Genomic DNA, 12,846 nt, shown 5'->3' with positions numbered 1-12,846 from the left:
AGAAGCCCACAAAAATACGGAAGGAGATGACTTGCTTCTGTGGGAGCTTCATCAGCCACTTGTTTGCTGGAGAATAAACCCTCTAAAAAAATGGAATTGATCATGTTTTTAGCCCAAATAGGCACAGTCTAGATGAAGGGTGATACTATAATGGGAGGAAGAGAGTCAGGCAGCAATTTCCATCCCGGGGCTGGGGCAGGTGGCAGCCACAGGGCTATGTGCAGACTTGTCCTCATTTTTCTCCTTTGACCCGCTCCCCTCTGCAGCCCAGCCTTGTTTACCAGCATCTCCTGTTTCCATTAACCCTCAGAGGAGGTGAGGGGAGATCAGTGTTGGGATTTTTTGTGTGGGATGTGCGACAAAGAGCACGGGGAGAGTGGGGACAGTGTTTATCAACTGGGAAGAACTGAGAAAGCCACCCAACGTGGGCTTGATGCCAAAGCACCTGCCACCACTGCAGGCTGCCCATGGACAACTGCATCCCAGAGCTTAAATCCAAGAGGTTAACTCAAAAACAAAGGGAAAATGTCCTCCTGCTGTCGATCACTCCATGTGATCTGTGCCATTCCTGGCCAAACAGATCTTGACTGCCCAGCCACGCGCCAAGCCAGCGCTGCACTAGGAATGTCCAGATAAATCATAGAGTCACAGAATGGCTTGGGTTGGAAGGGACCTTAAAGCCCACCCAGCTCCAACCACTGCTGTGGGCTGTGTGCCCCCCCCAGCTCAGGCTGCCCAGAGCCCAACCAACCTGTCTTTAGTCACCTCCAGGGTGGGGCACCCACAGCTTCTCTGGGCAGCTGTGCCAGGGCCTCACAATACTCTGAGTGAATAAATTTCCCCTAACATCTGAAAAAAAACCCTGCTGCAGGGAGCGAAAGTGTAAGAAAAGCCCTCCTGAGTCTTCATGATTTCAGTTCATAATGAAAAATTAACTCCATTTACCTGCACGATAATCAGATTTTAGTATGGGGATATTTGTATTATGGACTTTAAGTTTTATCTTCTTTTTTCATTTATCTTTATGAAATTTATCAGTGGCAGCAAAAGAAATTTCATCTTTGCAGTGCAGCCAACTGCAAGGCACCAGGCCTTGGCTTGGAGAAATCCCACTGCCCATTTTACAAGATAAATGTAGACACTGAACCTCATTGGAAGTTGCCGCATGGTCGTTTGGGATGGATGGACAGACAGACAGACTGTACCTCCCTCTGGTCCATGTGTGCTTCAGCCCAGCTGCAGTCAGCCTGCCTTAGTAGAAGGTATATTTGTCATCAGAGGCGCCTCAGCAATAGTGAAGCACACAGATTTATCATTATTCCTGCAAGCCTGGGTCCAGCCTCCCCACCCTGCACCTGGGAATTACCAAGTGCCACAGAGAACAAATTGAGGATTAAAAGGACCCCACGGCCCCTGCAATGTCCTGCTTTGCTGCTGGCCCTGGGGACGGAGCCATCCCCTTCTCTTTGTCTCTGATCTGGGTTTGGCAGGTGGTGAGCCCCTCCCTGCCTCCCCGCCTGCATCAGGCTGCTTGATGAATATCCATCTAATTGGAATTAGGGATTCTCCAGACCAGCCCTCCAACTGGAGAAATTAGCTAGTTTATTCCAATAAAGATGCTAATATGGGAGGCTTTGTGAAGGGTGAGAAATTCTCATTGTCATTCAGAGGCAATTTGTAGCGGATTTGAAACCTTTGAAAAGGTGATGTGCTGGTGGCTGGGTTTGTATAATACCCTTCCCGAAATTCACAGCTGAGCATTCTTCCCCCTCCATATGCTCAGCGCTGCCCAATTTGTATTCCCCTCACACGGAGGCACCGGAGCAGAGCAGTGAGCGGCAGTGAGGGTCCCAGGAAGGGTCACCCCTTGGGCACCCCCAGATCCTTGGAGCTCCTTTCTCTTTTCCTAGGGTTGGTCAATGGCTTGGCCATCGCATTATTCTAATTAAATTTTATCCCCACAATCTCTCTTCAGCTGTATCTGTCTGAAATGAAAACTGCACATGCTGGAGTCTTGCATCTAGCAGCCAGTCGGACTGAATTATCCAGAGAGGGGAAGGTTCTCCAAACTGCTGGGCAGATGATGCTTGAGGGACCTTCTGGTCAGACCTGCCTCCAGCACACCGGTCTCTGGGGAAAACCTATCAATCAGTGTGGTTAGAATGAAACCCTGCAGCAAACTGCAACCTAAATTCACATAAAACCCGAATGCCTCCCCAGGCTGCCCTTTGCAGATTGCTTTAGGGAACATCATGATAGCAAATGTTTCTAGCACTAAAATTATCAATGCCATCATTAAGTCCAACAGGGGTTGCTCAGATTTAAATGTTACTCTCAGCCAGCTATTTCACCGTGTGCCTAAATTTGAGTGTGAGATGGCCACTCTGAACCCAAGGGACAATTCCTACGCCTGCTGCAAGTACCTTGAGGTCAGATGGTTTGAAGCACAGGTGAGGGAGGAGGAATGCTTCTGCTCAGGGTTCTGTCCTTGGGTCAAAGCCCCATTGAGGTCAGAGCCCACAGGTTGCTGGCAGGGACGCTGGCAGACAAGCCACGTGCCCACATGCAGCTTTCAGCAGCGGCGGCGGGGCAGAATAACAAATTCTGTGCTGGACCACGGCCTAAATATTTTCTCTAGGAATACCTGGCAACAGTAATGACTCCTGGTGTTTCTCAGTCACCATGCTGTGTGCTCACTGCTCGGACTGCAGTTGAACCGCTATCAGTTTTTTTCTGATGCTTAAAGCAAATGTCAGATTCAAAATAAGAGAGGAGTCTTAATACATGGCTACATGGAAAAAAAAAAAAAAAAAAAAAGAGACTTGGTCCCCAGCCAGTGCAGCTGATGCACCAGGGAGGTTTTGCTTGGCTGTGCAGCCTGTCCTGCTGCGGGTCTCTCGTGTGACCAGGGCGCAGATGAGGGTTGTATGGGAGAGCAGCACTGGCTGAGCTCAATGCTATGCTCCGAAACAAGCTACACTGAACTCTTAAAACCCCCTGAGTAGGGATTACAGAATCTGGATGTGATCACAAATCGCTACAGAATTGTAACTGTACACTTCTTTTCTTATCTTACTTGTAATGTTGATCTGAATTTTAATGAAAATGGAGAAAAAAATGTTTCTCAGACATTTTGGCCAGCACTGAAGCAATGCTTTGCATTATCTACCCAGAAAGAATAGCTCTGTGAGCACAATAGCTTTTTTTTAACCTCTCGAAAATTGGAGTAAAAATGCTGTTTTATTTTCTTGTTTCCAGTTGGCTTCATTTCCTACACGGGGCTCAGAACTGGGGAGTCTTCCCTTTCCCCTGGTCCTCCACTAGGATGGGGCCATGGTACCTTCCTCCCAAATGCAACAGGGAAAGGAGCTGTCAGGCCTCAGTTTCCCCAAAATGCCTCAGATAGGCAATCACATGTTGCCGCTGTCCTGACCTCCAGAACCAAACAGGCATGGAGGTGCTTCCACCCAAGGGACACTGGTTACTTCTCTCCCCTTCTCCTCTCTCCCTCCCTTCCAGGGCCCCCATAGCTTTCCTTTGTGCCTCCTCTATGATGAAAGGAGGCAGTCATTGATTGGATTAATAATTCAGAGCCTAATCTCACGGGCCGGTGTTCACAGCCCGTCAGGTGGCAATCTTTCATCTCGAGATCAGGATCAGCCAGATCCTGGAGAGGTCAGGGGAGAGAGCTGCAGTATGGAAATAACACGTTCAGGTGACTTTTGTGGAAATGGGAAAAAAAATGGAAAAGCTGTGTGTCCCACATTCTCTATTGGCCCCACAGCTCAACCCCGTGATACCTACAACCCCGTGAAGATGACTTCCATAAGTCTCACGCTCCAACATGTCACCATTCCCAGTGTCACCTGCACCCTGAGGCTCCCAGGACACCACCTGCCTGCTGATCTCACACTGCCACTCTGCTTCTCCTAGGGCCAGGCTCCTCCTTTAACCGCCGACTCAGTCACGTTGCTTTAATGGTTTGTGGAAGGACAAAGTTTACCGGCACTATTCGCTTGGTTTGGTTTGCGGCCAAGCAGGTCCTTGTGAGGGGAGAAGGATAAATTCATGAGCAGTACAGCATTAAACTGGGGATTCCTGGGACAGGGAGAGAAGGGAAGCCTGAACATCCTGCCTTTAATTCTCACCTGGCTAGAATTTACACACTGGGATCTAAATCATACCGGGGCTGTTGGAGCCTATCAATAAGACCAGCAGTCCACCCTGAGTCCTTCTCTTCTCCCACAACCCACAGCATCTCCCCACCACACTTAGGGTAGAGCTGCACCCCAGGAACCAGCGCCTTTACACCTGTACCTGCGCTCTGCACCACGCCGCTGCATGGGGCACAGAAAGCAAGGTCAAAGACACGCACCTTGCACTTGGAACTGGAGGTGCCAACTGCTGTTGCGATGCCAAAGATTAACGGCGCGCTGATAAGAGCTGGGGGAAATGGCCGCGGGGACTTCTGAGAGACCTCCGAGGTTTTGTGCCCATTCCCAGCCCTGTCAGCAGCAGCTCTGCCTGTGCTACAGCATCCAGACCCCACAGCTTTCAGAGCTGCAAAGTAATTTGCAAATAAGTATGACAGAAGGAAATGGTTCTTTCTATAGCTGATAACATATCTGGTATACATCAGCCTTTCCCCCAGCCTTTTCTCTGTTCTTGCTTTAACAATTCATCCTCAAACACATTGTTCCTTTGTCAGGACTGTACACCCATCATATCCACATTTAAGAAAAAGACCTCCTGGATGGCAGGGTTTGTGCAGCAGGGTTGTTTAGATTTGTTGTGATTAAATCACATCCATTTTCTAATTTGTACCTAACACACATTCAGATCCCTCCTTAAGCTGCGCAGGCACATTTTGTCTTCGCTGCTGACTTAATCAAGCAGCAGAGAGCTGCTGTGTGCTCTCTGCAATTGTTGTCTCTTGCACTGGGTTAAAAAAAAAAAAAAAGGAGAGAGAGAGAGAGAGAGAGGGAAAGGAGAGAAAGAAACGCTTTGCAAAGGGTTGCTATTATCCACGCGCTACGGCGACAGCATATTTAGCACGTTTGTGGCTCTGGGGCTGCAGTAATTAATTGTGTGTGTGACACTCCGGCTGGCACAGCCTTGCACCCAGAGATTTCCCATCAGAAATGCATGCACCTGGCACCCATGTGTGCCACAATCAGTGTCCCCAAGCCTCCGTGGGAGCTGGGTGCCCATCCTGGGCTCACTCCAGGGGGCGAGGGGGCTGAAGGGAGAGGCTGAGATAGGGGTTTCACGGGGGTGCTGCTCAGCATCTCCATCCCTCCCCCATTGCCTGAAAGATCCCTGCAGACCATCCCCTTCCCTCCCCCAAAACCAGCTCTCTCCGCAGTACCCCACCAACAGAATGATGCTCCCGGTCACCTCGGAGGGCTGCCCCCCGAGCCCCCATCCCCTCCACAGCTCTTGCTGCAGGTGGAGCATCCCCACCCCACTCGTGTCGGGGTGACCCTGCAGACCGCACCCTCGTCTTGCTGCCCAAGGAGGGGTGCAGCGCGGACCCCCCGGTTCCCATAGCAGGGGCTGCTCCTGCCCCCCCCCCCCCCCCTCCGCTGCATGCTAACGGCTCTGCTCATCGTGCGCGGAGCGAAGGAGGGAGGAGGGAAGGAGGGAGGAGACCTCCCTATCTGGCTCCATCTCCTCCTCTGCCTCTCACATGCTCCGGGAGGGCGATGCGGCTCCCCGCGTCCCGCTGAGCGAGGCCGCGCTGCTCCCCGCCGGGGCTGCCCTGCGCAGGGCAGGGGGGGCCGCCTTCCTTCCCCCCCCCCTCCCCGCCGCCGCTGCTTCTATTCTTTTAATTTTTTTTATTTGTTTTTAAATTTCTTTATTATTATTATTATTTTCTGCTTACTGAAAAAAAAAAAAAAACAGGCCAAAAAAAAAAAAAAAAAACCAACCCAAAAGCTCCCTGCACCCACCCCCCGCGGAGAGGGCTGGAGAGGCTGATGCGGCCGCTAAGGTAAGCGGGAGCTGCGCGGGGCCCCCCCGGCCGCATGCTGCCCCCGGCCCCCCCGCATGGCCCCGGGGCCCGGCTGCCTGCTCCCCCCCCGGCCGCTTCCATACGGAACCCCGGCTCTTCCCCTTCCCCTCCGGCCGGCTTGCTGCTAGCATGCGGTTATTCATTTAATCCTCCTCCCGATGGTCGCCACTAAAGCTGCACCTTCCTGGGCTAAGTCAGCCGAATAATTCCTTGCAGACCACCGATGAGAACGGAAAATATTCCCTTTTCTCCCCGCAATATTTTCCCCTCCCCACCGGATAGCTCAGAGCGGGGCCAGTCGCTGTGACCGGGATGGTCTGCAGATGCACTGCTGCGGTTTCAAAGCGCTGGGTGGGGGTTGCAAGTCGGAGGGTGACAGCTGGCCAGATGCGGGACGTGGGCAGGGGTGGGCGATGCCTAACAGCTGGCCAGATGTGGGACGTGGGCAGGGGCAGCCGCTTCTGTGTGCAGGGAGAGTACACACAGCTGGAGCGTGGCTGGCCTTGCTGCTGGGGAACTGGCTCCGCAAACAGCCCCAAATCCCAGCCGGGATGCAGAGGTGGGAGAGATGTAAAGCGGCAGAAGATAGCCCCGAGTCAGGACACTGCAGAGGCACCAGCCCTACAGCCCCTGTCCAGGCTTGCTTCCAGCCTGGGACCTGCACGTTGCTCTTCTTAAATATGATCTGCATTGAAGGAAACCGGGCTGTTTGCAAGACAGGTGCTTTTTGTTGTGGTGGTGGTTGTGAGGCAGGAGATGAAAGTTTGGTGTTGTTTTGATGTGATTCTTGATTGCTGCCTGTTGGAGTAATTGCATCGCAATTGCTCAGAGGTAGAATCAATTTCCCCAAATTGAGATTTTAATGGGAGCTCGCAAGCTGCTGTTATGTCATGTGGTTTAAGGCGGCGTTGGATTGCATTTATTTTATAAACTGGATCCTTGTGCAGGCGGTGCAGGGCTAACAGCACCACCCAGTGGGGCCCCGGCCACCCCCAGCTGCTCCCCCCATGAAAGCTGCCACCCGGCCCAATTTCACCTCCTGAAATACCTAAAGAAGTGCTGGATTCACAGTTTTTGCTTTTTCCCCATAAAAAGGAAGGTGTCTTCCGCAGATTTTCAGAAAAAAAAAGTTTTAAATCAGCTAGTGCCACTGTCACTTAGCATCTCGGAATCTCAATAACCGTGCAGCATCTATGCTATGGGATTGCTGGATTTCTGGCCGTCGCTGTCAGGAATTGACACAAGGGGACACAAGCTGGCTTTCACAGAGCATTTTCCGTAAGACCCCTCAATGGCACCTTTCTCAACAAGCTGAAGATTTGCAGATTTGCAAACACACAATGTCATGCCCCACCTTTAAACGTGGAGACCCAGGAGATGTCCTCAGCTGACCTGCCAGTTTGGGGTGGGATTATGGAGCTGTGTTTGCACTTTCTCAAGACATCAGTAGTTATTAAAGGCAGCAGGGAAGGCCAAGCTTGCCCCCTTGTCCCGTTGCACAGCCTGGTTTCTGTCTCTGCTGATAAACACCCAGCTCTGGGTGCGAATTCTTTCGTGCTGTTTATTTTTCAGCAGTTCAGGTTTACCCATCTTTTCTGCTGAGCTGACATGTGGCCATTTGAACTTCGTCTTGGGCACCTCCCAGCCCATCTCTTTTTTCAGAGAAGCCCAGATATGCAGAAGATACACTACAGAGGTAGTGCTTGATTCTTACCCCAAAGAGGAGACCAGAAAGTGCAGCACCCTGCAGAGAACTAAATAAACAGAGGGCAAATGCCAGGCAGCCCTCCAAACCCTACAGAGCAAGAGAGGGCTGCAGTCTGCCCTGTGCAGGACACTGACCCCATAACGCTTTGCAATCAAGGAAAAGGGAGAGAAAGGAATGAATGCTGCCAGTCAAAAAAAAAAAAAAAAAATCATGGAATCACAGAATCACGGAATGGATTGGGTTGGAAGGGACCTTTAAGATCATCTAGTTCCAACCCCCCTGCTATAGGCAGGGACGTGATGAACTGAATTTGATTGGAACTATCCCCACATTTCACTTTCTGTGATGAGTGAGATGAAGTTTCCTACCAGCCCACCTTCCATTTGCCTGGTGCTGGTTTGGAGCACTTGGAGGCGACTTGTGGCTGCAAGGCTGGAGCAAGCCCTTGGAACAGACAGCCTGAAGCAGGGTAACCCACGGCAATTTCAATTAGGGCTGCCATTAATTAGCCACTCTTAGATGCAAAGTTGCAGGTCGACAATGCACTATTCCTACTTTACTTACTGGTGCTACGAAGCTATGTATATTCCACCTTCGCCCCACTGGCCTCCCTTTGCATAGCCGGGTCGGTGAGTCTAACGTTCACCGAGGCAGGTGGATGAATCCAGGCAGCCAATGCTTTCCTGCACTTTGCCACGCAGCAGCCTTCAGTCCCAGCACGCCTGCCCCATTAGGTCACAGCAAACACTCGGTGCATGGCTGAGACCTTGGAGGGACACTTCGCTATCAGCGGTGCAAGGTGACAGGCTGGAGAGAAGACACTTCAGGCAATTGCTGGGCAGCCTCAAGGTGCACAGCTCAGGGAGAGCAGATTTTGTCTGTGCTGTCAGCTGGGGAAACTGCAAAACTATTTAATAATAATAATAATTGAAAAAAATGGTAAAGGAAAGGAAACGAGCTGCAGTATTTCCCAGTATACTGCAAACATGAGAGGTATGACTTACTGCAGAAAGATGAAAAATGTTGGGTTTTTTTCTCATTATTTCTCTTTTTTCTCTAAGAAGGGAAACTTTCAGAGCACAGGTGTTTGCTTTTACTTCCATAAGCATTTTGGAATCGGTTCGCAAACCTCCCCAGATAATAATTTGGGGGTTTCCACTACAAACTTCCCTTCCTCCTTTAGGGAATGATTAGCTTTTTTCTGCTTAACCCAAGCACGTCTCATTGCTGAACAGCGCAAGATGAACTTCCTGATCACAGCTCACCCCAGCCAGGACACGAACAGGACGCCTTGTCCTGAGGCAGAGAAGGCAAAGGCACGCTGCAGTTGTGCAGGGATCATTGCATGAAAGGAAGTTCACAGGAGAGTCAGGAGCAGACCAGGAGTCCTCTAACTACCAGTTACAGCCCTCAGAAATACCCATATTTACTATTTTAGCTATATAATTACAGGTGTTGAATAATTCCATTAGGAAGGCTGTAAGGGGAGGCATCACCTTTAAACCTTAGGGTTCAAATTAGGCACATTCCTTCAGCCCCATTGAAGCCCACAGATATGCATAGTGTGGCATAGGGCAGAGCGCACTGGGAAATGCTCTGAAAAATAAATTCAGACAAGCAGTGCCGGCTGAGCATCGGCAGGATGCTATCGGCTGACAGAGGCTGGGATTTCTCCCTGCGTGTCACCTGGGAGCTCTGCTGTGCCTCGGAGGTGTTTGCACATAGCGGTGGGTGGTTTCCCACATATTGTTTGCAAAAAGCGCTGGGCTGCCTGAACAGGGAGCCTCGTCCTGGCTTCACAAGGGAAGGAGCAGGGGAAATCGCTGTCAGTGCTCTCCAACAAACATTGCAGAGCCCCATCGGGCAAGGCAGAGTTCCCAGCTTCACACTGCCTTGGTTGTAGTGGGTGATTTTAAGTCCAGGTCTTTGATTCAGCTGATCAGAAAGGTGAAGGTGACCTGAAAAGCACAGAGCGGAGAGCAGGAGCTGAGACACACCTTATTTGGGGCTTTTTTGTGCTCTGCCGTTTCGGTTTGGACACATCTGTTGTTTTCTCCAGTGAAATCCGCTGCTTTGATCGGTGCCAAAAACAGCAATCCCATTTGCAATGCGTGATGCAACTGTGCAAAATCAAGGAGAAATTTTTTCACAAACCAGAGCCAGGGGCACTAGCCCACTGCTTTACAGCTTTCCCTGTACCAAAGGCAGAAGCTCCAACAAGGATCTCATTTTTAAAATATCGCCTCAAACGGGATTTTTAGTGTATCATTTCCATGTGTCAGCTTGCCACAAAACAGCAACACCAAAGGAGGGAGGCTTTAGGTCAAACAATCCAGCCAGCCTCGCAGCAGCTATTTAGCAGCTGGATTTTAAATGGTGGTCATTCAGCTGTTTTGTGAGTTAAAAACAAATAGATCATGCTGTCTGTCATCAGTGATAGCAGGAGGGACATTTTTCATACTGAAGGAAAAGCAAAGGGTGGGGTGAAAGGAAGAGGGGGTGAGAGGAAGAGGAGGATATTTGCAGCCTATGTCCCTGGCCCTGTCTCTCCAGGCCGAGGCTCCCTCAGCTCATGGCCTCCAGCTCCTGCCCCCTCTGTGTCCCATCAGCACTTCTCCCTGGGTGGCAGCAGCAGCTGGAAGGGCCATACTTGCCCTCATCTGACATCCCCCACAGAGAGATGCCTGCTGTAGGCCTTCCTCCCCACCGCCTCAGGCCTGGATGCGGCCTACCAGCTCCCGCCTGGCAGAGCTCCCTCTGCCCTCAGCGGGCATCACCCGTGGCTTGGAAATGGATGATCTTTGAGGCCCCTTCCAACCTAAAAACCATTCTGTGATATTATGATCTGTGCGCAGCTGCAGGACCCAGACACATCTCCCATCAAGCAGGCAAGGCCCCAGGGTCTTTGGATCCCATCTGGGTCCCATCTGGAAAAGCTTCAGCATTTTAATTCTGGCTGCAGCCTGGACAAAGCCCTCCTTCATCTGGAGGCCAAGGGGCTCAAGGCCCTGAGGAGAACCAGACAGGCACTGTTAGAATCCCTCTGCTTCATGGATATCTTCTTGTCTCCTCTCCCTCATGCTTTTTTGTGGGGATATTAGTAGGGAGGAAATCACAGACTCTTCTTGGAGACTTGAAGCTACCATCAGGCCAAAAATCATCCTTGAGGGTGTTGTGAGGGAGCAGAGAAGGGGATTTCCAAGGACAACTGGAAGCAAAGTCAGCGAGCATCCGTGGTCTGCGCTGGGCCATGGCAGGAAGGGCCCCGTGTTAGATAGAGGGCACTCAGAGCTGGGAGAAGGACAGGAGAACAGCCAGCATCCTTCTCTTCTGTGTAGAAAATCCCTCGGAGAAAGGAGATGAAACATTAGGATGGCGAGGGGGCACTCCATCAAAGGAGGGCTAACAATCTAAAATGGGAAAAGTTAATGCATGTTAATTAGAGCGTAGTACACCCGTGGGCACTCTCATTCAGAAGTCGTCTTCAGTTCACTGTGGCTAAAACATCCTCGGAGGGAAATTTTAAACAGATCCAAGTGGGCTGTGAAGGGGATGCTTCCCTCCTGGCTTTGCCTTTCCCTGGGTGGAGCACAGCCCTGGAACCTGCAGGTCCGACCTGCTCGCCTCGTCCCGCTGTGCACCCAGGGGTGGGAGGAAGAAGGGTTTTGGAGCCCGGAGGGCAAACCAACGTCTGTGTGTGCTCTGAGCTGCTGCTGGGGAGCAGGAAGGAGGCTCCAGGACTCACAGTGAGACCTCTGGGGCCACCGTATGGCACAAACAGTGGGATTTTTTTCTAGAAAAAGGAGGATATGTTGCACATCCAGAGCTAATTCAGTGGAGGTCTTGAGAAAGCGCAAGTTACACCGTGTGCTGCATTTGGGGACCCCGAAGGGACCCCCCCCAAAGGTGGACCTCCCTGGGGACTGCCGGTGCAGGGCTGAGGACCTCAAAGCCGTGCTTCTGACTCAGCCGGGTTTACATCACGACCTGGACGGGTTGTGAAAGACTCGCACCTCCCACACAGGTGGGTGGACTCTCACAACCCCTGCCTCAGTTTCCCTCCCCTTAGCGCCTTTTAGCCCCAAATGCTGACATTTGAGGGGGGTGGTACCACACTACTCCTCCTAGGCCGCACCCCCAGCCCCCTGCCACCTCCCCCCACCCCTCCCTCCGCCTCCATGGCCGCCGGCCCTGCCCCTTCCCCGCCGCCGCGGAGTGGAGGAGGCGCGGGGCGGGCGGCGGCCATTGGCGGGCGGCGGGTGACGGACGGCCGGGGCTGGGCGGGGGTAGAGGAGGAGGAGGAGGAAAACTGTGTAATCCTCCAGTGCAGAGGGCACCAGAGGAGCTGGGGCCGCCCGTCCCTGCATCGCTCCTCGGAGCCATGTGGGGCTTTTAGATTTTATTTTTTTTTTCTTATTCTTTCTTTCGATTGATTTATTTTTCCTTTTTTTTTTCTCTTTTCCTTCCTTCTCTATTTCTTTTTTTTTCTTCCTTTTTTTTTTTTTCCTTTTTTAAACTCTTCTTCCAGGGAGAGGATAGTGGTTAAAGCTCGAGCTGGATGGATGGGTATGGGGAGAGGGGCAGGATCCACAGCCCTGGGACTTTTCCAAATCCTCCCTGTCTTTCTCTGCATCTTCCCTCCAGGTAAGGACCAACCTCTTGTTTTGAAGACCATCCCCTGCGTATCTCCGCTCCCCTGCCCGTGGGCCTCCTCTCTGCTCTCCGCAGCACTTGGCCACATGTTTAAGAGGAGCGGGGGGGAGTGGGGGGCTGAGATTTGCTGCCCCACCACCACCCCCGAGCGCTGCGGGGGTTTTGCCGTGCGCTCACCTCTTTGTCTCCCCGCTGCCTCATCTCACGGGAGAAGAGACGATCGGGGGGGGGGGGGGGGAAGAAAAAGGAAGAAAAATCATAATAATTCAGCAAACCCAAAACAATAGGGCCATGCAGGAGGGGTTCGCTCTGACAGCGGCCGTCAGATCACGCCGTTCCCCGTTCCTGGGGGTGCCGTGAAATAGCGGCGGGGGCACCTGAGCGCGCCTGATGCCCATTGATGCGGATGGGTGCGAGTGCCGGGGGGGTCCGCTCCGATCGCCGCTGCTGCGCTGGCATGGGAACAAGCGGG

At 52.0% G+C, this 12,846-nt stretch overlaps 1 protein-coding gene across 2 annotated transcripts in view; it reads left to right on the top strand.

Moving 5' to 3' along the window:
• RGMA (repulsive guidance molecule family member a) overlaps positions 5,896-12,846 on the top strand; it is a 21,878-nt gene continuing 14,927 nt past the window's right edge. The window contains exons 1-2 of one of the 2 annotated variants that reach the window (XM_021406939.1): positions 5,896-5,992; positions 12,250-12,365. In XM_021406939.1, the coding sequence (XP_021262614.1) occupies positions 5,979-5,992; positions 12,250-12,365 (130 nt within the window). In that variant the 5' untranslated portion in view covers positions 5,896-5,978. Of the gene's footprint in view, positions 5,993-10,026; positions 11,746-12,249; positions 12,366-12,846 lie in introns of those variants that run through there. The other variant, XM_021406940.1, reaches the window with a different exon arrangement.

This window comes from Numida meleagris, chromosome 9, assembly GCF_002078875.1.
Source record: "Numida meleagris isolate 19003 breed g44 Domestic line chromosome 9, NumMel1.0, whole genome shotgun sequence".
In the NCBI taxonomy this organism is placed as follows: domain Eukaryota; kingdom Metazoa; phylum Chordata; class Aves; order Galliformes; family Numididae; genus Numida; species Numida meleagris.
The sequence above is the reverse complement of the archived record's forward strand: the minus strand, read 5'-3'. Positions and strand labels throughout refer to the sequence as shown.